At 33.0% G+C, this 25,564-nt stretch overlaps 1 protein-coding gene across 2 annotated transcripts in view; it reads left to right on the top strand.

Moving 5' to 3' along the window:
* The window catches only part of RASA1 (RAS p21 protein activator 1), a 97,592-nt gene extending 72,804 nt beyond the window's left edge, over positions 1 to 24,788 (top strand). Inside the window, exons 11-25 of one of the 2 annotated variants that reach the window (XM_057739740.1) lie at positions 43 to 199; positions 4,735 to 4,822; positions 6,870 to 6,947; positions 9,983 to 10,140; positions 10,651 to 10,727; positions 12,063 to 12,235; positions 12,557 to 12,716; positions 13,799 to 13,941; positions 15,423 to 15,538; positions 16,287 to 16,373; positions 19,006 to 19,073; positions 20,551 to 20,639; positions 21,984 to 22,061; positions 24,113 to 24,247; positions 24,651 to 24,788. In XM_057739740.1, the coding sequence (XP_057595723.1) occupies positions 43 to 199; positions 4,735 to 4,822; positions 6,870 to 6,947; positions 9,983 to 10,140; positions 10,651 to 10,727; positions 12,063 to 12,235; positions 12,557 to 12,716; positions 13,799 to 13,941; positions 15,423 to 15,538; positions 16,287 to 16,373; positions 19,006 to 19,073; positions 20,551 to 20,639; positions 21,984 to 22,061; positions 24,113 to 24,247; positions 24,651 to 24,734 (1,691 nt within the window). In that variant the 3' untranslated portion in view covers positions 24,735 to 24,788. Of the gene's footprint in view, positions 1 to 42; positions 200 to 4,734; positions 4,823 to 6,869; positions 6,948 to 9,982; positions 10,141 to 10,650; positions 10,728 to 12,062; positions 12,236 to 12,556; positions 12,717 to 13,798; positions 13,942 to 15,422; positions 15,539 to 16,286; positions 16,374 to 19,005; positions 19,074 to 20,550; positions 20,640 to 21,983; positions 22,062 to 24,112; positions 24,248 to 24,650 lie in introns of those variants that run through there. The other variant, XM_057739747.1, reaches the window with a different exon arrangement.
* Positions 24,789 to 25,564: the final 776 nt, after the last annotated feature.

Here is a 25,564-nt window from a genome sequence, read left to right as displayed (position 1 = left end):
AGTTCATTATTTGGCTAAGGGAAAGCAATTTTTTTTTAACAGGCAAAGGAAAAAGGTGGAAAAATTTATATTTTATCTTAGAGGGCAGTGATGCCCAACTTATTTATTTTGAAAGTGAAAAACGAGCTACAAAACCAAAAGGATTAATAGATCTCAGCGTGTGTTCTGTCTATGTTGTTCATGATAGTCTCTTTGGCAGGTAAGAAATTGGTTTCCTATTTCTTTTTGGAACTGTTTTAATAAAAAAATAGTATGTTCAGATCATTTCAAAACATAGCAAACCAATTTTGAGAGCCCCAAAATCATCTGAAAATGTCACATTTACTTTCTAGGGAAATTTTTTTCTTCCTTACTTATTTTAGACTAACCTATGCATAAAATTCTACTCCACTATATCACATAGAAACCTTTGGAATCTATGCATCTCCTGTAGTAAGACTTGATCTGTATATAGCATGTTTCCTGCTTGCACCTGCCACTAATCTTGAGTGACTTACTCTTGAGTCTTGTCACCTTTCCCCTATTTTATCATTCTGATAGTACTAGATACACTCAGTTGTGCTGTTAACTTATTCCTAAGAAAGTTGACATTGAGAGACACCTGTAGTATAAAAACAATTATTTCAGTAGGTAAGAGGAAAGTATTTCAGATTTGAAATTAAAACATTTTTTTCTTACATTAAATGTCAGAGGTTTGTTTTTTAATATAATGTCTAAACTCAAGGTAAATCCTGAGCATCACAAGGCAAATTCAGCTCTTGATTACATCTAGTTTTTTGTAACTAGGGCCATTATCTTTTCACCATCAGTATTATCAGTAATCCACTGTAGAGTGTTTTTAGATATACTTAGCACTTTTATTACCTATTGCTATGATGACTAAAACACAGGTAATTAAAAATTTTTTAACAACTTCTGCAGGAATGCATTTCTGCTAGGCAACTCTAGTTTATCCTGTTTAAGTTGGGAAAGCGTCAAGAGAAGCACCTGTAGAGCATACAAGCTTGTCATTTCTTTTTTTCAAACTATGTTTAGGAGATCACGTTAGCGTTACCTGTAATTTTAACAGATAGTCCATTTTTTTAAATGGTCAAATAGGTTTGGGAAATGCCGAACTGAACAAATAATTTTCCTTACAGAGGGGAATTTTGGAATTTTAGCCAGTGTTTGTATTGTGAATCACAAAGAGGGGCGTATAATATGAAGTATTTCGTGAATTCATTTGACCTTGATACGCTCTTTTCCCCCTTGAACGCTGTGGGAGTTAATGGCAGCCCTCAGCAGTAGAGGTGACTGGTGTGCACGCACAGCCTGTGCTATAGGAGTGCTGCTCATTCTGGCCGTTTTCCCAGCGTTTTAGTTGCACAGATCTGCAGTTTTTCCAGATTATTTTCAGTATTATTAAGAGGTCTCTAAGCATTCTGTTTCTTTATATTAAAATTCTGACTTTTAATACTGCTTTAAATATTAACCATTTCAGAAGCACAATTTGAAAGACATTTCTGTCATAAAGAGAGTTATTACTGTAGTGAATATTTACGTGGGAATTTTACACCTTTATCTTTTCTTAGGCTGAATCTTACTGTGGCAGTATTTATTGTTTTATCTGTGTTTAGGAAGGATGTTTCTGCTGGATATTAAATTTTAGGTTGGCAATTATTTTCTTTCAGCATTTTAAAGATTTTCTACTTTTCAACATTTTGTCATTCTAATTGTTTCTTTTAGAAATAATGTATCTTTTTTACTTCAAGATGTACTATTTCATCTTTCTGTAGAAGCTGTGACATTTTTTTCCTTACCTTAGGTTTTCAAAAGTTAAACCACAATGTGCCTACTATAAAAAAAAATATTTTAAAAAACTGTATCCTAATGTTTGTAGAGCTTCTTCAATCTGAGACCTGATGTTTCTTGTCAGTTTTGGAAAATTCTTTATTAGTATCTCTTTAAACAGTTATACTGCCACATTCTCTTTAATCTTCTGGGATTCATGGTACATGTTATATACCTTTTACTATGTCCCATGTGTCTATTAAACAGTTTTCTATGTTTTTCGTAATTTTTTTCTTCTCTGTGCCTTGGGCTGGATATTATCTCTTGATTTGTCTTTCAGTTCACTAATCTGTTCCTCTGTAGTTAAATGCATTTGTTGAGGTCTTTATTTATTACTTTTGCCACTTTAGAATTTCCATTTGAATATTGTTTTATATATTTAGTTATCTGGCAAAATTCTCTATTTTGTTATCTTTTTAAAAACATTTTAATTACAGATACTTGAAAGTTGTATCTGACCTCAATATCTGGATTATATGTAGGTCTTTCTCATTTGTCTGTTTTTCTTTCAGCTTTTCATCTGATTTGGATTCCTATAATGTCTACTTATGTTTGAATAGTGGACATAATGTATGAAAAACTGTAGACGCTATGGATAATGTTATTGTCTCCAGAAAGGATTGTTCTTCTGCCAGATAAGTTAGAGTAGGGGTAGTTCATTTGGATCCCCTCAGGGATCAACTGGAGATACATATTAGTAAAGGCTGTTCTATTTCTGGTTTGCTCTTATCCTGAAGGCATAGCCCTTCAGAGGTCTCAACTGAAAGCCTTCTCTTTTAAAGGCCCTGAACTCATTTGTCTCTCCCAGCACTGTGAAACTCTGAATGTGCTTGGTTAGTGTTTTTAGCCTCTTAGATGCTGTTTTCTGCTTATCGCCTCAGCTTCCTGCCCTACACAATTTAGGAATTGGCAAACACCTTGAAAAGAAAAGCTGTGGAAAATGTCAGTCTCACATCACTATGATCTTGGTCCCTTAAGTCTGAGCTGCTTGGTTGTCCTCCAGTGACTTTGAACTGTTGTGTTTTGTTTGGTTTATATTTTATCCAGCCAGGAGGGTTAGTGTGGTACAAACCACCTTCAGAATCAGAAGTTTTCAGCTGACATATTCCATTACTTTACGGTATTCCCAAAGCATTAAAGAGATGGTTTTTTATCTTTAATAAATGTTAAGCTTGTACTCTGGGTATTTTGCCTTCTAACACTAAGGTGTTTGATACAGTCTTTGGTTAAAGCAAGAAATAGAAATAACATTTATTGAATTTCAAAACCTCGAAGGCATAAACATTTTCAAATCTAGTTGAAAAGACAGCACATCTTCAAAAAAGATGTAAGCTGCTATCTAATATTGTACGTATGTGTCAAATGAATTACACTACAGTGCATACTATAGGAAGATAAGAACTAATATTCCATACCACTGTTAGGTCACTTGATTCTCAAAATAAGCTTATGATGTTCCTATTTTTTTTAATAATTTAAAATGTTCTTAGTTCTTCCTTTGTTGAACAACATTAAGTGGCAAAGAAAAAAACAGCACAATACATGTATTAAGAGAGATGCAGAAGGACGCGAATAGCTATATAATTTAGTTCCTTGAAAGGGACTTTTTTTTTTTTTTCTTTTTTAAATTTTATTGGAGTATAGTTGCTTTACAGTGTTGTGTTAGCTTGTGCAGAGCAAAACAAGTCAGCCATATGTATACATATATCCCCTTCCTTTTGGATATCCCTCCCACTTAGGACACCACAGTGCATTAAGCAGAGTTCCCTGTGCTATACAGTATGTTCCCATCAGTTGTCTATTTTATACATAGTATCAGTAGTGTAATGTGTCAGTCACAGTTCCTCCCACCCCACACCTTTCTCCCTTGGTATCCATACATTTATTCTTTAAGTCTGTGTGTCTGTTTCTGCTTTGCAGTTAAGATCATCTATACCACTTTTCTAGATTCCACATATATGCATTAATATGCAATATTTGTTTTTCTCTTTCTGACTTACTTATATGACAGTCTCTAGGCCCATCCATGTCTCTACAAATGACCAAATTTTGTTCCTTTTTATGGCTGAGTGATATTCCATTGTATATATGTACCACATCTTCTTTATCCATTCCTCTGTTAATGGACATTTAGGTTGCTTCCATGTTCTGGCTACTGTAAATATGATGCTATGAACATTGGGGTGCATGTGTCATTTTGAATTATGGTTTTCTCTGGGTATATGCCTAGGAGTGGGATTGCTGGGTCATATGGTAGTTCTATTTTTAGATTTTTAAGGAACCTCCATATTGTTTTCCATAGTGGCTGTATCAGTTTATATTCCTGCCAACAGTGTATAATGTTTCTATTTTAACAGATGAGGAAAAATGGCTAGTTGTTTAAAAAAAAAATGAAAATAAGTAAAATTATAAAGAAGAAAATTAAAATCACCCACAATCTACTGAGAGAGAACCATTAAGAACATTTTAGGCCTAAAGAACATGTCTAGTCTTTACCAATGCATATAAATGTGTTATGTGTCATCCCAAAGCAGCAAGTTTAGTAACATTTTATTTGCTTTAAAGCCTTCAGATTAGCTATATGCAATTCTAGCACTTCTGCTTCAATTTTGTTCTAACTTTTCTATTTCAAATGCCTTTTAAAATTAATTTACACAGTTCTTTGAAACATTTTTAAACTTCGATTGATAAAATTTCAATAGTGCAGACAAACAGCTTTCTAAAATACACAGCTGACATTTTCTTTTTAGAAACCTAGTACAATGGGTTATTATTTCTCTAAGAATTCCATTAATTTTATATAAATTACATAATTATATCATGATTTTTTTTCCTGAAGTTGGTATAAGTGCTATAATACTTTTTGTTAAACTTCCTAGTAACTTTTTTGTTTGTATTTTAAAGGCCAAACTGTTTTCAGATAGTGGTTCAGCACTTTAGTGAAGAACATTACATCTTCTACTTTGCAGGAGAAACTCCAGAACAAGCAGAGGTGAGTTAATTGTTTTTTCAACTACTGTAAACCTTTATTCAGCCCATGTTTTGTTTTTAACTGGAATAGAAAACTACTGCATTTAAGATAATGTGATAAAAAGGATGCCTGAAATCTAACCATCTTTTATTTTAAGGAATGAGAACTTTCATGTGTAAAAAAAAATTTCTGAAAGAAGTGCAGAAAAATGCAGTGTAGGGTTAGATTAGGAAAACGCCACTTTAAATTGACCTTTAAACACTCTATGATGTGTCCAACTGAGAATGCTCATTGAAAATCCATTCTGCAGAAAGGTTATAGATATTCTCAGTACAGTCAAAAAGGTAAGCCAGTTAGTTATGAGCTTTGTTTTTATTCACTGGTTGAACTCTGTGTCTAAAAACAGAAATTCAATCATCACAAGGAAAATTTTTTGAGGAATTCTCTGTTTTTCTCAAAGTCTAGATATAATCTTTACTTTGAGCACTAGTCATTGATCCATGAGCAATGCCCTTATTAAAACTTTTATTAAATTTTATGTAATGCTGTGAAATGTTTTTAAAAATCTCCTTTTAAAAATACTTTGATTTCTTTGAATCATAATATTTCTGGGGTGTTTAGTGGTATTTTGTAGAAATACAGCTATATTTCTTCTGCTTATACTCTATGGAAGGAACCTGAAGGTAGTTTAGAGGTGAAAGAAAGTGACTTTGTTGAAAAAAGAAGATAATTTGCCAACTCTGGATATGAGGCAGATGCTCTTAAAACTCTAGATCCTGGCATGGTCCCCTGACTTGTAAATTATGAAAATATCTTAGACTGTAGAATAAACTTGATGAATGAGCCATTGTGTTTTATGGCTCATGAATATCATTTTTCATGTCACGGAAAAATATCTCAATTGAATACTCATTATTAACTTATAATACACATAAAACCTTGCTTTGTGGGTGTGTATACCTAATTTGCAAAAATAGGGCTCATAATATTTCGGTAACTTTGACACTTTAAATGTTAGAAATTGCATTAGGAAAGAAGCTTAAACTTGAGTATCCTATCTTCCAGTTATTTTATCATGTTCTTTCTTTCTAAAGATGTGTTACATACCTTGATGACATTTCAGTATGTTCTGCATGTCTCACATAATGAATAAATAGAACATTTTCTTATTGTATTTATATATACTCTTTCCATATTCTGTGTTTCCAAATGTCCCTTTAAGTTCAAAAATAACACTGATATTCCCAGTTTCTGTTACTTTGGTGGCCTGTGGTACCTCTGGTTATTGTCATCTTTTTCTAAAAGCTATGGTAATTGATTTAGTCTTAAATTTCTATTAAAAGATGTTCTCTAAACATCGACAGAGTTCAGATTCATTGAAATAGCCAACAAACTAAAGACATAATTGAGTGAAGCAATAAACAGTACAGAGCTTTCTAGAAACATGTATGCCAAATAAAATAGATTTATTTTTGATAAATCTAAAATTGTTACCTCTTTTCTCCAGAGTACCACATCATTAAACATTTTAGACTATAGCTGCAACTTAATATTAGGCTGAAATATTATTTTAAATATGTTATGTTTGAAAGACTTACAAGTCACCCAGACCCCCTTATACATTTCTGCCCATATCATGGTCTAAGGTAAAGATTAGAATATTTGTCATCAAATCAATCATCAGATTATCAATTGGTTTTGCAGTCAGCCTTCCTTTCACAAAATGTATCAAGTTGAATTCTGCTTTAGGGTGCCTCAAGTTTAACTGCTTAACTCTATGTAAATTTATATTCTGGCTAATAAAGATCACTCATTGGTACTTAAGATTAATAGAGAGATTCTACAATAATACAATCAATATTTTACAGAATTATAAGAACTGTTTTGGTCACTGTTTTACTTTGTTGTAGCACAGATATATTGAAAGCATGGGATACTCTGAGTATAGAAATGGCAGTCTAGATAAGGAAAGAACTATTGCATGTGGGGAAAAAACCCAAAGTGATGACTGGAAACTACATAAACTATTGTATAGTATATTTCTTTGAAATGATGTTATTTTTTGTAGGATTGGATGAAAGGTCTGCAGGCATTTTGCAATTTACGGAAAAGTAGTCCAGGGACATCTAATAAACGCCTGCGTCAGGTGAGACTTAATTTTCCTTGATTTGTGATTTTCACAAATTTGTGATTGTATTTTGCTTTATCACTTTGCTCTTTATTTTTATTTGTCTATGAACTATTTTGGACAACATTTCAAACAATTTAGAATTCTTAAGCAAGGTTAATCTCTTCAGGCATTTTAAAGCCATGCTCCCACTTGCTTCAGCAGCAGGAGAAATAGTTATTTCTTTATGAAAGAGCATATTCTTTATATACTTGCTGGGTACTTAGCCCATAATGCCATCTTTTGAATACATACCAAGGACTTTTTTTCTTCCACTTAAAGTAACAATACCAGGCCAACAACAAGAGAAGCTATTCTGTTCAGCACTATTATTATTTTTTTCTTCAAAAAATTATTTTGGCCTAAGTCAAAAAAGAACTAAAAGTACTTATTGAAAAAAATCATCTGAATGAAAGTACTAATCCCGGTAAACTTTAAGGTTTTTCATTTTATAGTAATTGCTTTTGAAACCTATTGCATAACTTATGGGTGGTATCCTATCTTACTTGAAACCAGTAACATGACCTTTATGTTCATTTATGGGAGCGTTAAGCTAGGCTTTGTCTTTCTTTCTAGGTATGTAGTAAAGTCAACTTTACACCCACCATTTCTTTGCTTTTTCCTTTTAGTTATCCCCAGATAATTGGAAAAAGTTAGGTAAATTTAATATTCTTGGAGTTTTGAGGAAAATTTAGTACAGTATTTATCAACTAAAGTGACTCTTGTTTTACTTATGGGAATTTCCAGTAAGCTTGGTGAATGTAACGTACTGTTCTATTGGAAGTGGATAAATGGTTATTACTTAGATGGCTATAAGCTATAGTAACTAGAATTCTGTAACCAGAATTCTGATACTTTCCCCAGGGACATTTAATTATATGCGTAATTACTGTGCGTTCTCAAAACATGTTTTAACATTTTGAAAGCTATGGAAAATCAGATTGAATTTTTGTAGATTGTATCTTGTGAGAAATTTCATACATGAAATTATTATTTGTAGGTATAATATTATATAATTATAATGATATAATAGCTAACATCTCTTGAGCCCTTTTTATGTGCCAGGTACTCCGCTTGTGCTTTTGTACATTTCATTTCTAATCTTTACAACTTGCAGTATAGACTTTATCCTAATTTTATACCTGAGGAAGCTGAGGCTCATAAAAACTGACTTGTGCAAGGCCATACAAGTAGTAGGTGGCAAGAGGGAAAGAGAACCTGATACTAGAAGGTATTGGGTGGGCCAAAAAGTGCCTTCAGATTTTTAAGTAAAAATAAAAGACATTTTTCATTTTCACCATGAGCTTTACTGAACAACGTATTCACGCTTTTGTTCCATTACCTTTTGCCATTTTTCAGGCAACTTCATAATTCTGTCTTCCCAAAACTTTTTATTTTTTTTGAGCAAGGAACTGTCCCAGGTGCCTTTTACAGTATTCCAGGAATTGACATTTTTTCCATTAAGAGAATTTTGTAAAGACTGAAATAAATGGAAATCTGAAGGTGCAGTGTCTGGTGAGTACAGCAGATGAATCAGAACTTCCCAGCGAAACTGTAACAGTTTTTGCCTGGTTGTCAAAGAAACGTGGTCTTCCTACATCCTGATGGAAGATTATGCATTTTCTGTTGACTAATTCTGGACCCTTTTTGTCTAGTGCTGCTTTCAGTTGGTCTAACTGGGAGCGGTACTTGCTGGAATTGTTTCATTTTCTGGAAGGAGCTCATAATGGAGGACTCCCTTCTCATCCCACCACATACACAACATCACCTTTGGATGAAGACCAGCCTTTCATGTGGTTGGTGGTGGTTCATTTCGCTTGCCCTGTGATCTCCTCCATTCCACATTATCGCACAGTATCCACTTTTCACTGCGCATCACAATTTGTTTTAAAAACAGAACATTTTCATGACGTTTCAGTAGAGAATCGCATGCGGAAACATGGTCAAGAAGGTTATTTTTGCTTATGTGGAATCCAAACGTCAAAGTGCTTCATGTAACCAAGCTGGTGCAAATGATTTTCAATGCTTTGGTTTGGATATTTTGAGTATGTTGGCTATCTCCCGCGTGGTATAACGTTAATTGTTCTCAATTTTTGTTTCAATTTGACTGCATGAACTTCAACTGCTCTACCCAACCGTGGAGCATCATCCAGTGAGAAATCTCCAGCATGAAACTTTTGACACATGCGATTAGTCACAGCACTGTCTCCACACACTGCACAAATCTTTTTGTGCATTTCACTTGTATTATTTTTACCTTCCTTGAAATAATAAAGCATAATTTGCCAAAAATGTTGATTTTTTCTTCCATCTTCAATATTGAAATGGCTATACAAAAATTCACCAATTTTAATGTCTTTTTTTTAAATGCACGCTGATGTGATAGCTGTCACTTACAATCTAACAAAATTGTTTCAAATGAAGTTAAAGATAGCTAAGTGCTACTGGAGCCATCTTTCGGAAAAAACTGAACGAACCTTTTGGCCCACCCAATAGATGGTCTAAGTTTTGGCATCAAAACTGAAAAATAACTTTGTTTCTTGGATCTGTATCCTTTTCTGTAAAATGAGAGGATATAATCAGTATTTTAAAAATTCTTTCTAGCTGTGGAACTCTGTATAGAAGTAAAAGTCTTCCAGAGGAGCATTATATAGCATATTAGATTTTGTTTTGGGTGGTAACACTTCTTTACTTAATAAAGAATCCTCTTCTCAACTTCATTTTCTCTGAACCATTGTTTTATAGTAGGAAAGGTGTATTTCATTATTTTTGCAGCAATATAATTGGAAGAATAACTGTAAAATACAATTATTTTTTAAGTGGGAAGAATTTATTAAATGCTTGAATGCTGTATTTTATGTCACTTAAAAAGGAAAATATAACTGAGGTCATGTTTTCCAGAAAAAAGGGGGAAAATAAGTCACTATTTTGGGTTTTTATTTTATCATAATTGCCTTTGAAACTTAATGCATAATTCTTGAAATGTGGGCTAACAATTTTTGTGTTTTCTTTAGGTCAGCAGTCTTGTTTTACATATTGAAGAAGCCCATAAACTCCCAGTAAAACATTTTACTAATCCATATTGTAACATCTACCTGAATAGTGTCCAGGTAGCAAAAACTCATGCAAGGGAGGGGCAAAACCCTGTATGGTCAGAAGAGTTTGTCTTTGAGTAAGTCTTATTTTATTATTACATTAGATGATTTTCTTTTGCCATAGTGCATTTTCTTTCCCTTTTGTTTAAAAAAACAAAAAAACCAAAAAACCCCCTCTGTATCTGAATCACTCAGAACAAGGTGCCAAGTTCAGGTGTTTTAATAACACACACATCTTTTTTCTATTGTATTTGTTCACTTTTTCTAGTAAAGTGCTGTGTCCTTGGTTTTTCACCTAGTTATTAATAAGAAATACCATTACTGACAAATCCAAAAACATTTACTAACATACACATACAAAATGTTTACAAGGGTTTCCAGGATTTACTCTAGGAAGTTAAAGACAGTAGGGAAAGTGTAATTTGCTTGTCTGTATTCCTGTGTACCACATAATAAAACATGTTTTGAATCTAGTTTTAAATCTACGGGTTAGTAGCAGAAATAGAGGGTTTATTCGATACTAAGAATAAAGGAATTAGTTTGATGCCAGGACATTTTCTTAATTCTTTTTCTCTTTGCTCCTTTAGTGATCTTCCTCCTGACATCAACAGATTTGAAATAACTCTTAGTAATAAAACGAAGAAAAGCAAAGATCCAGATATCTGTAAGTTGACACAGAAATTTCTTTCTAAAGTAAAACGTATTTTATATACTTTGGAAATTCATAATGAAGTATAGTCTGAAATGGAAATTAAAAAGGTATGTAAGTAGTGTAATATGAGATAGCTTTTTTGTACTTCTAAAAGTATTGATTGTTGTAACTAAAAAAGAAAAAAATAAAAAGACCAAAATGGCTCAGTTTTATCTAGAGTAAACTTAAGCCCTTAAGATTAAAGTAGGATCTGTTCACCCTCCCTCCTCAATGAATAGGAAGAAAAAAGAAAACAGTAACTCTGGTCATCTTTCTGTTGTGCTTCCTTATCCCTTCTTCCTATTTTTTAGGTTTCTCCTACTTTCCTGTACTTTGCATGTAAATGAAAGAAAAGCACCTTATTAAAAAATTCTTTTTAAACTAGAGTACACTGCTCATTTCTGGTAGTCAATACTTGTTCTCAGCAGCACACCTTTTCCCAGCCTGTTTCTGAAACAGGTGGCAGTGGGATTTAGCATTTCACACCAGAGTGAATTAGGTTAATCCGTAAATACCTTCTTAAAAATCAGGCTTAGGAAAAAAAAAAGTGATATGTGTTAACAGAATCAAAGCTTGAATTTTTTGCTATAAATAATGTTTATTCTGTAATTCCTGTACTATTTAAATGCTTACCATTTTTAGTGGTTCCCCATTATTTTTAAGATAAAATCTAACCTCCTAGTAATGATACAGAAGACCCTTTCCTGATCCACTCCTCTCCCACTATTACTTTCACTGTGTAATCTTTTGTATATCCTTCTCTCCAGCTACACCAGCTTTCTTATAGCTCTTAAATTGTCTGTGGATTTTAAAACCACCCATCATTCCTTCTGTTCAGACTGTGCTCACACTCTCTTTTTTCCTCTACGTTTCTACTTACCTGCACCTCCAGATCCTGTTACAAGTCAGCTTAAGGGGTACCTGTTTGGAATTGGGGTTTAACCTCCACAGGATGAATTAGATATTAGCTCTCTGTACTTCATTAGCATTAACCACTTTACAGCACTTAGTACAGCGTCCCATAATTGATTTCTTGCCTCCCTGACTAATCTGTGACCTCCATGCAAGTCAGAGAATGTGTCTTAATCGTGTCTGTAACCCACATCCCTGCCTATCAGACAGTCTGGCACATAGTAGGCATTTAGTAAATGAAGGAGGCATTAAGTATTAAATTTATGATATTACTGAAAAGTCCTTTAATAAAAAGCATTTAACACCATAGATAACATACAACATTAGGAAAATTTGTGTGACTAATTACAGTGTCATCTTTTTAGACAGTAATCATATGATATTTTTCTGTCAAAGTATTTATGCGCTGCCAGTTGAGCCGGTTACAGAAAGGGCATGCCACAGATGAATGGTTTTTGCTCAGCTCCCATATACCATTAAAAGGTATTGAACCAGGATCCCTGCGTGTCCGAGCACGATATTCTATGGAAAAAATCATGCCAGAAGAAGAGTACAGCGAGTTTAAAGAGGTATTAAAGTTATTTACCAGTCCAATTATTTTTAAAGTCATTAAGAGAAATAATTAGCTTTTAATAAAAGATTCATTGAGTTAAATAGTAATTTCATAATTTAGTGGCACAGTGACAGGCGGAGGTTGAAAAGCCTTGCAGCAGTATGACATTGGTCTTAAGAGGCTATAAATATGTAGGTTACAAACTCATTTTGTTTCTAATAAATTTGTTCAGTAGAACATATTCCTAAAGAATTATACAGATAGAACATATTTCCTGTTAATCTGAGACTGCTTAATGCTGTATGCTTTCAACAATTTTTCTTGATGTCATTTTTAGCTTGTACTGCAAAAGGAGCTTCATGTAGTCTATGCTTTATCACATGTATGTGGACAGGACCGAACACTACTGGCTAGCATCCTACTGAGGATTTTTCTTCATGAAAAGCTTGAATCATTGTTGTTATGTACACTAAATGACAGAGAAATAAGCATGGAAGGTATAGTATGGATGTGTTAGTGTGGTACTTTTAAAACACTGGGTTAATGATTAGATTTTGTCTATCAAGTATATATATATACTGTCTTAGAACATATTAAAGTTAAATCACTTTACAAAGTGATGCTCAGTTTTTCCTTCATTAAAAGTTACAGTTGGAATGTCATTTCTGATTCTTATGCTGGCTACTATGGGGGGGCAGTATCTCTAATACAAGTTTCCGTCATGGCAAGTTAGTATTAGAAGCCATAAGAAAGTGACTTCCGTGTCCAGATCAGTGTCTGCTACTGATGATTATTAAGAATAGTTTGGTATGCTTACCATGTTCTCTTCTTTGTTTTGTTGTTTATAAATCCATTGCACAAAAGTTGGGTGTTAGCATTTTACTTCTAGATTCTATAGATAGGTAGTTTTCAGGCAATTTAGCTGGACACATGGTACTCTGTAACAGCTTTAAATATGTCAGAATAACCCATTTCCAACCAGCCCTTTGACTAACAGTACTTGCTTCTAGGTTCCCCAAATAAACTATAAAATCTAAAACTTTCCCCCCTAATCATAGAAAATATAGGAAAGACAAAGTGGTGGTACATATTTTACACTGAGATTCTCTTTTCTGGCAATATTTGTGTTTTTTAGGATTTTATTAAAAGTCATTAATAGCCATATTTTAGGCTAATAAGTTAATTTACACTGGGATTTTATGTTACATTCTTGTTTGGAAATTAAGTCATGGGCTCAGTGGACAGCAAAGCTGGATTCTGGTCCTAGTTTTGTCACTATCTGGCTCTTTAGCTGGACAAGTCGTATACCTGTCCGAAGCCACTGTTCATATGAACATGGCAGTGTTAATTCTTTCTCCTGTTTATGATCTAATGAAGTAATAGGAAGTCTTCTGAAGAGTTAAGTTTATAGGAGTATAGGATGTGATTATAATCAATACTTTAATGCTGCATTCAAATAAACATACTTAAATGGCTATAACTGGTTGAGGAAAAAGTGAATTCATTTAATTTTAATTTCCAGTTTGGTTCACATTAGTACAATCCTTTACAAATAATTTTTTAATATATATTTATATAGATGAAGCCACTACCCTATTTCGAGCCACAACACTTGCAAGCACCTTGATGGAGCAGTATATGAAAGCCACTGCTACACAATTTGTTCATCACGCTTTGAAAGACTCTATCTTAAAGATAATGGAAAGCAAGCAGTCTTGCGAAGTGAGTATTTCAGCAAAGAGCATATTTTAATAGGTAATACTTTATAGCTAATTACACTTTAAGGAAAATATGTTAGCTATCTGAAATTGTTCATCAGAACAGTTATACCTTTTGTAATACGTTTAGAAAAATGTAATGCAAAATAGACTTTTTTAAAAAAAATTTACTTTATTTGGGGATTAAAAACCTCAAATTGCACCAGAAATACATGAAAGTACTTTATCATTTCTCCTATTGTACTAATGATAAGTGTATGCTACTTTCAAAAAGTGTGCATAACACAGATTGAACTTACTGTTAGAGATTTCTGTTGTGTAAGTTCTGTGTGGCACTTCCTAATAACATCTGGGTTTGTCCTTACATGTTTTTTTTTTTTGAAGACAGGGAGTGGGAAGGTCAGAGGTACAAGATAAGTCCCTTAAAAGCGAATAAAAACATCCTTTTAGGATTAATTATTAAGGCTTCAGTGTAAATGCGTTACAAACTCTTAAGAAGAGCATAATCACATTTATATAGCTTTTTTTTTCTTAATTGGGATATAGTTATATGGCTATTCTATCATTTTATTTTGAAGGTAGAGCAACTATGGAAAGAGGAAATTAAATATATTTTTTAGGTCTGATACAAAATCAGTAAAATAAGGAACTGCTTTGGATAATGTACGCTGGGAGCAATGTTAATTCCGCACTAAGTTGTCAGTTTTTACTAATTAACTTAAAGGGAAGAAATGGATAATTTAGTGTTGAAAACCTGGGGTTAAACACCATAGTTGGCCTAAGTGTGAAGGATACAGAAATGCAGCAAGTCTGCAGAAAGTCTCTAGATGTTAAATCCAGCATAGGGAATTTAGTTTCCTATAGATAAATCTACTCCATGGATTCTAGATAAGAATTCTTAGATTCCAAAAGTTACTGGAAAGTTTTTAGAAAGGTTATGATGCTGCCTCTGAGGTATTTGGTATTTTATTAGTCATTTAAAAGATCTTATTCAGAAAAACCTTTCTATTTTAATCTGTTTTTTCCCTCAAATAAAGATAGGTTTTATAATAATAAATGGTGATCTTTCTTCCCCATTAAATACTCCTTATTTGTGAATGTGGCCACTGAATCTGGGTTTTTTGTCTTCTAGTTGGGAATATTATATTTAAAATAAAGTTTAATAGTTTTGTGTGCCTGTAAAAATCTATGGTAAAATGTGGTAAATGAATTAAAACTTTATTGATGGTATTAACCCCAAAGCAACTGAGAACTGTTGAATAATCATTGCTTGCTCTTCAGCTGAGTAGTTGGGAATTAATGGTAACAAGCCCATTAGGAATTCCATAGAGCAAACCCCATTTAGTCCCACCCCACCACCAAAAGACTAATACAGATTGGAAAATGGAAAAATAGAGAACCTTGAAAACAACTGTCTGATTACCTTGATTAATTTGCATTTATCATTGCCAAAATGCATTTATATTGATTTATTCCTTCTCTTAGTTAAGTCCATCAAAGTTAGAAAAAAATGAAGATGTGAACACTAATTTAGCACACCTATTGAACATACTTTCAGAGCTTGTGGAGAAAATATTCATGGCTTCAGAAATACTTCCACCGTAAGTGGTGAAATTTTAATTTGACAAGAAACTGTATCTGCATTTTTAAAAATTTGTATTTCTAAAACATGTGTAAGCTTTTCCACTGTCCTGATGTTATTATACTCTGAAGAAGTTAGGGTTTTTAATCTTTACACGATGAACTGTGTTTAAGGGAAAAGAGTGACTTGAAAAAACCAAAGTGAAATATTTGCATTAAAATAAAACAAATCATGTTTTTATACAGGCCAGTATGTCTGGTTTATCTAGTAACTTGGGGAATGAATAGAAGCTTATAGTCTCATATTTGGAGAGATAAAAGACATGTATTTCTCCAGGCTGTAGTTGAATATCTTGCTCAAAATGTACACAAGATAATTACTCACTATCTGGTTAGTGGCTTCTGGTGTTAGCGAACTCACTGAGGTAGAAGTTAACTTACATTAACATCTGTCTCCCTGGATCCTGCACTCATTTGTTCCTCTATATCATCATTCCAGTACTTTTTCATACTTTTCATTAATATGGAAGTAATCTAAAAATGGTAGCATTTCTTCCAAAGTAAATGTAAAGAATTAGCTTAATGAATTGATGATGAAAACTTAAGTTTGCTTTATCCTTTGCTAAATATCACTACTTGTAGCAGAGAATTTTTGGGGGGAAAAGACCAGTCGCATTTTAAAATGTCATGTTTTGTAAGCTTTAGGCTGCAATGAGATCAGTATTTTCACTTGCTTTCTGTATTGAGATGATTGTGTTATTTTGGCAGGACACTGAGGTATATTTATGGGTGTTTACAGAAATCTGTTCAGCACAAGTGGCCTACAAATACCACCATGAGAACAAGAGTTGTTAGGTAAGGCTCATTAATTGATTTGTTAAATCATATAGCCTGCACTGAGAGTCAAGTGAATAACTGTGAAAATATTAAGACTAACAGTACACAACTCAAAATCATTTTTCTTTGACTTTTTTGTCAGAGCCCTGTTGAATAATTTCTGAATTCGGACAGCTCCTAAACTAGAACTTACTGTGTTTTTTTTTTGAAATTACTGTGAGATACTTTGCTAGCTAGCTACCTTTTTGCATTTTCTAAAATCCTGAACAATTACTGACAGTCAATTAACTATTTGGTTTTTTTTTTTTTTACCATACAGAATGAGGTTAAAAGTTGTATAACCAACAAAATCTGTAGCTAACTTCATATAGTACCCTTCATACACACACATATATATTCGTGCATATATGTGTATACATACATATATATATAGAGAGAGACAGAAGAGAAGAGAGGGAGGAGAGGAAGATTGGTTGATATGTGCTGAGAAGGAAAAGCAAGAATTGAACCATTTAGATATTGATTAACTGGTTTGTTAACAGTCTGTGCCGGGGCTAATCTCCAACCAGTCTGTATTTCTGAAGCTGTTACAGTGTGTTCATTGTGCAGTAATTAGGAGAAATTCCTTGTCAAGTCATAGAATTTTGTAGTTTATACAGTGGGACCTCGTTATCATTATGTTAACTTTTCCAGTGAGGAAGCAGATCTACAGAGATTAAATTGTTTGCTTAAGGCTATATACAAAGTTAGTGGCTAAGACAGAACTAAAGGCAAAACATCTAAGACCTAATCTAATATCGTTAACACTCCCATAGGCTTTTGTTAAGCACACCCCAACCCATTCAGGACAGTAGGAAATTAGTGCAAAAGCATAAGAGAATTTAGGAGTCTAATAATAATAAAATATATAGAATATATGCTGCCCATCATGTTACATACCATAAAAAAATTTGGGCAACTACTGAAGACACCATAATCATACAATTAGTTATGAAAATGTGTGTGTTAATCTTGCCCCCAACCTAAATTTTGTAAAGAGGCTTCTACTTTTTCTTTTACAGGTAAAATCTCCCTTGGTTTTTAATGATGTGACATAAATATTTAAGAATTGTAGATTCTGTATTTCTTGGCTTTAGTAGTGATTGAGAGGAATGGAACCATACTACAAGCACGTGGTTCAGCATGGTTGTGCATGATGTAAATGAAAGCTGTCCTGCAAGTTTCAAACAAGTATATTTGTTAAGCAAACAACTGGAAGGCCTGCTATGTGCATTATGTGACACTTCGGGTGTTTTAAGGGGTATTTATGGCCAAGGTGGTGATTTCTATCCCTAGTTAAGCTTTTAAATATATGTGTAGATACCTAGTATCCCTCTGAAATTTAAAATTACCTCTAAAAATTCACAGAAAGTAGATTTGCACACTGAAATTCTTTTATGGTTCAGTGTTGCTAGCTTATATTTCAGATTCAAAGGCAAAGATCAAAATGTTTTCAAGCAAAATTTATGCAGGATTCTTCATAAATTAATTTAAAAGAAACCTAAAGACTTAATAATTGTATATTATAATTGGAATAAATGCTGTCTGAGAAGCAATATTCATTTTTCTAAGATGCCCCCAAATTAGCCAACATCGTTGGGAGGTAAATGCTGAGAAGTTGGGTTATTCGCTCTAACAGAGAACAGAGACTGTGTCAATTATTTAATCTCTAAAAGGAATTTTATGAGCTTGGGAATAATGCTTGTCTTTACAAGGGCAGGTGAGAGGTCAATTATTAGTGTGGATTCCTCTTGAGAGGAAATTAGAGAAATAATTATCTACATGAGGACATATACTCTACCAGTAACTGAAGAAGGCAGCAGACTAGGAATAGCTACATACACTTGTAGTTTTACTTTGTACTTTGTTTCCAGAGTAAGATTAGCAGGTAAAATCATGTATGACAGCTGTTGTTAAGCCATGTGCTTTTATACTAATTTTTTGTTTTTGCTATTAATATTTTATAGTTTGAAAACTTTTTTTTTAACTTTAGAAAGCCTGATGTCTTTTTCTTCATTGCCTTAAAAGTTTTTCAACATGGTTTGCATACATTTTCATTTATCAAGAAGTTATTTTTCCCTAGAAAAATTCTTAATTTTCATATAACTCAACAAAGTCAGTATAACCAACTTGATTAATAACAGGCTTTACTGAGCTGTTCTGTTTAAAAAAACAAAGAGAAGTGAGAGAATGTTATTTTTAGGACCTTATAGGACTGTGTCTATTAAAAAGGTTTATTTGTACTCTTACAGTATTTCAGAAATTCTTAGTGTTCCTAAGTATACTTCTTCCTCAAAGTAAGTACAAAATGCACTACTAGCTTGGAATAAATAGACAGTAAATGTTACAGATATAACTTACATCTTCCCAAAGTAAATCTAAAAGTCTAAATTTGAGACAAGTGAATAATATGTTTAAGAAGCAGATATTTATGTTCTTAAAGTAAGATACTTTACTTTAGCTTATTTTCATTACGTTGTATATTTGGTCTTCCCTACATTAGTTCAATGTTCACAGTTCTACAGGTATTAAAATCTTTGTTTATATTTATTATTTTAATGTTACATATATTGTAGTTTTCTAAAAAAAACAAAATTTCCCTCCCATTCAGTGGTTTTGTTTTTCTTCGACTTATCTGTCCTGCCATCCTGAATCCACGGATGTTTAATATCATCTCAGGTAATCAGCTTTTGATAAATTTTGAAATTAAAAAAAAAGTGTTTCATACTTTTTAGTAAGGTTACTCTTTTCTTTTAAATTTGTTTTTTTAAATTATCCAATCTAAGACATGGTATAAAATATTCCAGAGCACCCTTTTTCTTCTTTCTTTTGCTACTTTACCTTTTCTTTCCATTTTGCTTCTTACCCTTTCTTTCTAATATCTGAAGCCTGAGATGGCATGATTAGACACATCATTTTCCCCCATCCCTGCCTATGTCTCAAACTCTTATTATGACGACTTTTTCCAGTCTGCAATGCTGGCTTTTTCAGGCTGGGAAGAAGAGCCTTCTGTGTGCTTTTAGCCTGTGCTAGGCCCTGTCACTACCATTGCAAGCTGGATTTTAAAATTATAGCTACAGATGCAGTAGTACTCTATGAATACTTATGAAGAAAGTAGCCCTTTGAAATTTCCCAGTAGAGATATTTCTTGTCACCAGCTATGTAATGTTAACTGGTATTTTAAACTTGAACAAGCAAGATTTTACTACCCACATACCCATTGTGGAGTGACTTTCAGATGTTGTAGACTTTTCAAAAAAAGGATAAGAATGATATTTGTGACTACAAACGTAATCATGAGCCATTATTAGCAGAAGGAATCTGAAGCATTTTTTACTTGAAGCTCAAAATTGTATTACAATTTTTTGGAGTATCTTAAATTTTATAGCCATCATATCTCTGTAATTATGTCATATTGCTACTAAAATGGTTAAATCTATGGGTCTGTTAAGAAGTAAGGGTTTAGAATTCTTTTGGAGAGATTTATCTGAATGTTGGACTCTGAACCACTAGGCAATGTTATTTATAGTTTAGCAACTAAAGGTAGAAAGAGTACAGTCTAAAATCAGGCACCCAGATAGACTATCCGTAGGTTTTTAGTGTTAACTTATTTAACAGAGACAAGTATTTTTCATTTACATCCTACTGTCCATATAGGGCAGTGTTTCTTAATTAACCTTTAAAATATTTTTTAAAAATAAATTGTATGTTTTTCTCCTCAAAATAAAGCAGAGATTCCAGACTTTGTTATTGAGCTTTAAAGTGAATTATTTGAGTCAGTGGAGGCTGGGAGCAGGGAATTGTGCTCATATTGCAAATTGCTAACGCAGGTGGATTGAAATTAGCTTTGTGAATTGTCCCAAAGCATATGTGGAGGAACACTCTTTTAGTGATAAAGATAAAGCTTTGAGGTATTCTGAAATATTATCAACCAGTTGGAAATTGCTGAGTCTTTTCACAAACTAAAAGCACTGATAAGTGTGTTCAGTTTTTTCCCCTTTAAATCAAGCTCTTTTGAATTATGCAGGCCATACATTTTCCAAAAAAACATTGAGTTCTCAGTGGAAGAATGTTAGTATAAGTGCTAAATTTATAATGGTTTACCTGCAAGTACCTTTGGAGTTGGTGTCATTAGCTGTGCCCAATTCTCTTATAGATTCCCCATCTCCTATTGCTGCAAGAACACTGACATTAGTGGCTAAGTCTGTGCAGAACTTAGCAAATCTTGTGGAATTTGGAGCTAAGGTAAAAACATTTTGATACTTTACATGTCATTTATGAATGAAACTTTGACACAATAAAACCATAAAATATAGCTTAAGTAAATTTTTTTAACAGTGGATATTTCATAAAGATAATTTATGCCTGTTGGTATATTTTTAGATGTTTTTAGATTTTACATTTTAATGAATTTTAAAAACCACCATTTTAGCTAGTAGTATAGAAAGCTATTTTTTCAGTATAATTTCTAGTATAATCAGATTCTCCCACTTTTAAATATCAAAATCAATAAGCATATTTTTAAATGCACCCCAATTGATTTTATTATGTATTACACAATAAACATTCTCTGTAAATATTAAAATTCGGAACAAGTTTTTTAAAACACCCATATGTGATCCTATTATCTAGGGATAATGACTGTTTATGGTCTGGTAGGGATCATAACTATGTCACCTGCTTTTGACAATATTAACAAACTTTGTGCTGTACCTGGAAATATATAATTATTATTATTTTTTTTAATGCTTATTTAGTATGCCATATATGAATGTTAAGTAGTCTTCTACTGCATACTTAGATGGCTTCCGGTTTGTCACTGTGATAACAAGTATCCTTATATATACTTCCTTTCAAACTTGTCCAGTTATTTCCTTAAATGAACTTTGGAGTAAAATTACTAAGAAAGAAGACTTTTTGCTCTGCACAGTCTTGCCAAAACTCAACTAGTATCACTCTTTCTGACACTCTGATAGGTATATTACTTTTTGTATCATTATTTCATTACTCTTAGAACTGTATGATTTTTCATGTTTATTTCTTTGGAATTGACTACTGAGGTCCTTATCTCATCTTACTGATTTTAAAAGAGTGTGGGCTAATACTAATCCTTTCCCATACTTTAGAACAGGTTTAAGATTGTAGAATGAAGCAGTTTATAGTATGACTTAGCTTCTGAATTTATCTGAATCCTGAGGCAGGTCGTGAGTACTAATTTTTTATTGCAGTCCTTACCACACTGTATTTTAATTCCCTATGTTCTCTGCTAGATTCTGATAACCTCTGCGTACTTGGCAAATAGTGATAGTTTCTCAGTAATTATTTTTGAATGACCTACATATAAGAAATTTGTGTCTGCTAGGCTATTTGTTCATTAAAAATACTCTATACTCCTATTCCTCAGAATAGCTGCTTGCTTATATTAGAAGGAAAATAGTCATTAATAAGAATCATATGATTAATTCTTATGAATATGTGCTGCTACTGATAATTTGATTTATAAGAATTTTTGCTACATGTATGGCTTTTGTTATAGAGCAGATAATGTTTTTGACGCATATAGAAAGCTTTCTATTTTTATATTTTTAGGAGCCTTACATGGAAGGTGTCAATCCATTCATCAAAAGTAACAAACATCGTATGATCATGTTTCTAGATGAACTTGGGGTATGTATAATTTTTCAAGTACTTTGACACCTATACTTAATGTGGTTTAAGCAACAACCTTTAGAAAGCTTTTATATCCAGACCTAATAAACAAAAACACCCAAAAGCTGTATATTTTTGTCTACCTTCCTAAACAGTTTATTTCATTTGATATAATTATAACCATTTACTCTTACACTAAATGGTTTACGCCAGGAACAGAGTACCATGTCAGTTTTTAGTTTGTCGTGCCCTTCATTATCCTCTTAGCTGTTCCACCTCACCACTATGACATTCTGTTGCTGCTTTAGCTACTTTAACTTTGCTGCTAGTGAGGAATTTGAAACAAGATGGATGACCCACAGTTCTGTCCAGTTTAATAAGTAAATGAACTGGAGAATGAACTTGTGGCCTTTGTAGGAATGAAATACATGGATTTGGTGTTAAAACTTCATTCAGTGGGACTACGTATGACTTTTTTAGGCCTTTATAAATAAGTTGTGATTATAAAATTAAGAATGAGATTTTAAAAATAATTTTAAGACCCTGGATTTCTTAGTGAAGTTAAATTTTCTTGTTATAGATCTTTAGATATTTAATCAGTTAAACACTAAATTTATTCATAATGCAGTTCATATATATAGAAACCAGAAAGAGATGTGAATTCAGCCAGGTGTATGGCACTAGGGTAGGAGAACGTTCTGCCTTAACACATTTAGATTTAGTTAAAAGCAAAAGTCAACAACCACCACACCACTGTATAGTCAAACCAATCAGGACAGCCTGTTGGGCCCCTAGTTTGCAACTTCAGGTATAAGAAATTTACATTGTTGGTCCATATTGATAATGAAATTGAAAAATAAATATTTTTGATTCCCCCGCCAAAATAGTTGGTCTGTGATTGAAATAAAATTTTTTTTCAATAGTTATGTTTAAGGAGCTGTGTGAAACTGTCCAATATTTAAGGCCAGCTAGCTTTATCTCAAGGTTTAGATTTAAGGTTAGGACTCCGTTTACTTTCCATAATCACGAGCCTACAGTCCAGCTTTCTCTACCACTTTCCTAGTTACACCACACAATCTAGCCTTTCAGACTGCTTAGAATTCCAATATTATAATATTCTTCCAGTCTTCTCATACTCTTTTACCGCTTTACACCTACAGAAGTCAAATTCATCTTTCAAGACTCACCTCAAACATCTCCTTCAGGCAGGCTTTGATGAGCCCTAAACCTGAATTAAATAATACCTTTTGCTCTGTTTCCTAAGTATCCTCTGCATATCTTTTGATATATATATATAAAACTGTGATCAGTTTACATCTGGTCTATATCTTCTCTACCAGATTGTAAACTCTTTAAAGGCAAATGTTGTCTTTCATCCCATCTCTAGAATCCTTCGTTCACTGAATGAATGAATGAGTCAGTTAATTAATAAAAATGAATTATATTCTGTTTCTTTATACCATAGAAAACTGAGTGTTTTGTAGTAGGAATGTATAGCAAATATTGTCACCATTAGGGAGCAGAATGGATTTATTTAAAACTACTGGTGATCTGAACTCCTGTTAAATTTTATTCCAGGTTTCACAATAAAATCAGTACTAGTCACTGTAACAAGCTGGTAGTACTGTATTGGCATTAAGTTACTTTATGAACCTTATTTGAAGATCCCATAATTAACACATCATTTCTACACATTAGCAAGTGTTTTGGGCATAGTCCACAGATAATTACAGGCCTGAAAGGTTCTCATCAATGCTTTCATAATGTAGCTCTTACTTATATATGCTGATCAATTTGGACAAACTATAGCAATTTAATTACGAAAGTCAGTCTGAAGGAGAGAAGGAATTTTAAGTTTAGGTTGCATTTAATCCAGATGAGCAGTTCATGCTTGCATTATTTATGTTCCAGTTTAAAACAAAACTCTTCACAGATTTAAAAAAAAAAAAAAAAAAAAAAGCATTTTAAGAGAATATTATGTGTTAAATTCTACTATACTCGTTAGGATCTTTTCAGAAGAGATTATAAAGAGTTGTATTTCTAAATGCAGTTTTATGATTCCCTTAAAGAATGTACCTGAACTTCCGGACACTACAGAGCATTCCAGAACTGACCTGTCCCGTGATTTAGCAGCACTGCATGAGATTTGTGTGGCCCATTCAGATGAACTGCGAACGCTCAGTAATGAGCGTGGTGCACAGCAGGTAGGTTTATGCCAATCTTTTTTTAACAGTGATGTTTCCTTACACCTCAGCAGAATATCAGCGTAAGATTCTTTGAGAGGTGATAAATAGCTGAATTATAGTCTTATTTTATTAATTATATTACATTTTTGAGAATCTGAATCATAATCCACAAAGATCTCAGCAAACAGGAATAATGAGCCCAGACTAAGATTACGTATTTTTGATACAAAATAATATGACCAGAAATAGTCAAGGACTGAAGATACATTCTTACAATTTGATGCTTTTTTTGAGTAGAAGCTAGTATTATTAATTCCTTTGAGTTCATATGGCTTTTTTCGAATCCAGGTTACCATCTGTGAGATTTGACCAAGCTTTCATTTATTTACTAATTATTTTCATACTGTTTCTCCTTGTCTAGCACGTACTGAAAAAGCTTCTGGCTATAACAGAACTGCTTCAGCAAAAACAAAACCAGTATACAAAAACTAATGATGTCAGGTAGCAGCCTTCACCGCAGTGTTCTGCATGGATTCCGCATGCCCAACATGGTAATTCACATCAGTATAATGTCTCCTTTGCTCTTGCCAAAAAATAGCACACCTTTCCACATTCCAGTGATGTGTGAGCTATGCAAACAAAACTCGACATTCTGCTGGTAACTGTGCCAGCAGCTTTGTAAGCTATCTGTGCAGGATATTTGCACTTTTTCCACATATGGAATCTTTACCAACTTCTGAGCCTTGGTGTACAGATCACCTTTCTCACAATGCTATGACTGTATCTTGAACTTGAAAAATATATTTTCAGTACATTCAGTTGCCAAAGTTTTGCTCTCTCTTGGAAAAAGAACTACGAAAAAGCATTCTCTGTTGACAATTGAGTATAACTGGATTGCAGACTGCTCTTACTGTTACTTCTTCCTGAATTAGGAATATGACCGTTTGACTGTTTAATGACTTTATTTGTATTCACAGTTTCCAGAGTTTGCCATTACAATAGGAACAATCTTTGCTGTATACTTTTTTAAAAAATAACTGTGCTATTTCTCTTTGCTGGAACTGTTGAAAGAAAATATATAGAATGGATCTACTGCTCATCAGCTTTATTTTTTAAACATACCACTTATTTTGTTTGAATTGTCAGACTGTATTTAGATCTCATAATGCTTTTGTTAATGTTTACAACAGTAAATAGTTTGAATTCAATAAATATTATTGGTCATTGTGTATTGATCAATGCATGTTACCCATTCAACTGTTTTATAGACTACCAACTTCTTTTATATGTTTAAAAAAAACCTAGAATGCTTTTGTTTAAAGTGTTCATTAATTC

The sequence above is a fragment of the Hippopotamus amphibius genome, chromosome 1, assembly GCF_030028045.1.
Source record: "Hippopotamus amphibius kiboko isolate mHipAmp2 chromosome 1, mHipAmp2.hap2, whole genome shotgun sequence".
Taxonomy (NCBI): Eukaryota; Metazoa; Chordata; class Mammalia; order Artiodactyla; family Hippopotamidae; genus Hippopotamus; species Hippopotamus amphibius.
The sequence above is the reverse complement of the archived record's forward strand: the minus strand, read 5'-3'. Positions and strand labels throughout refer to the sequence as shown.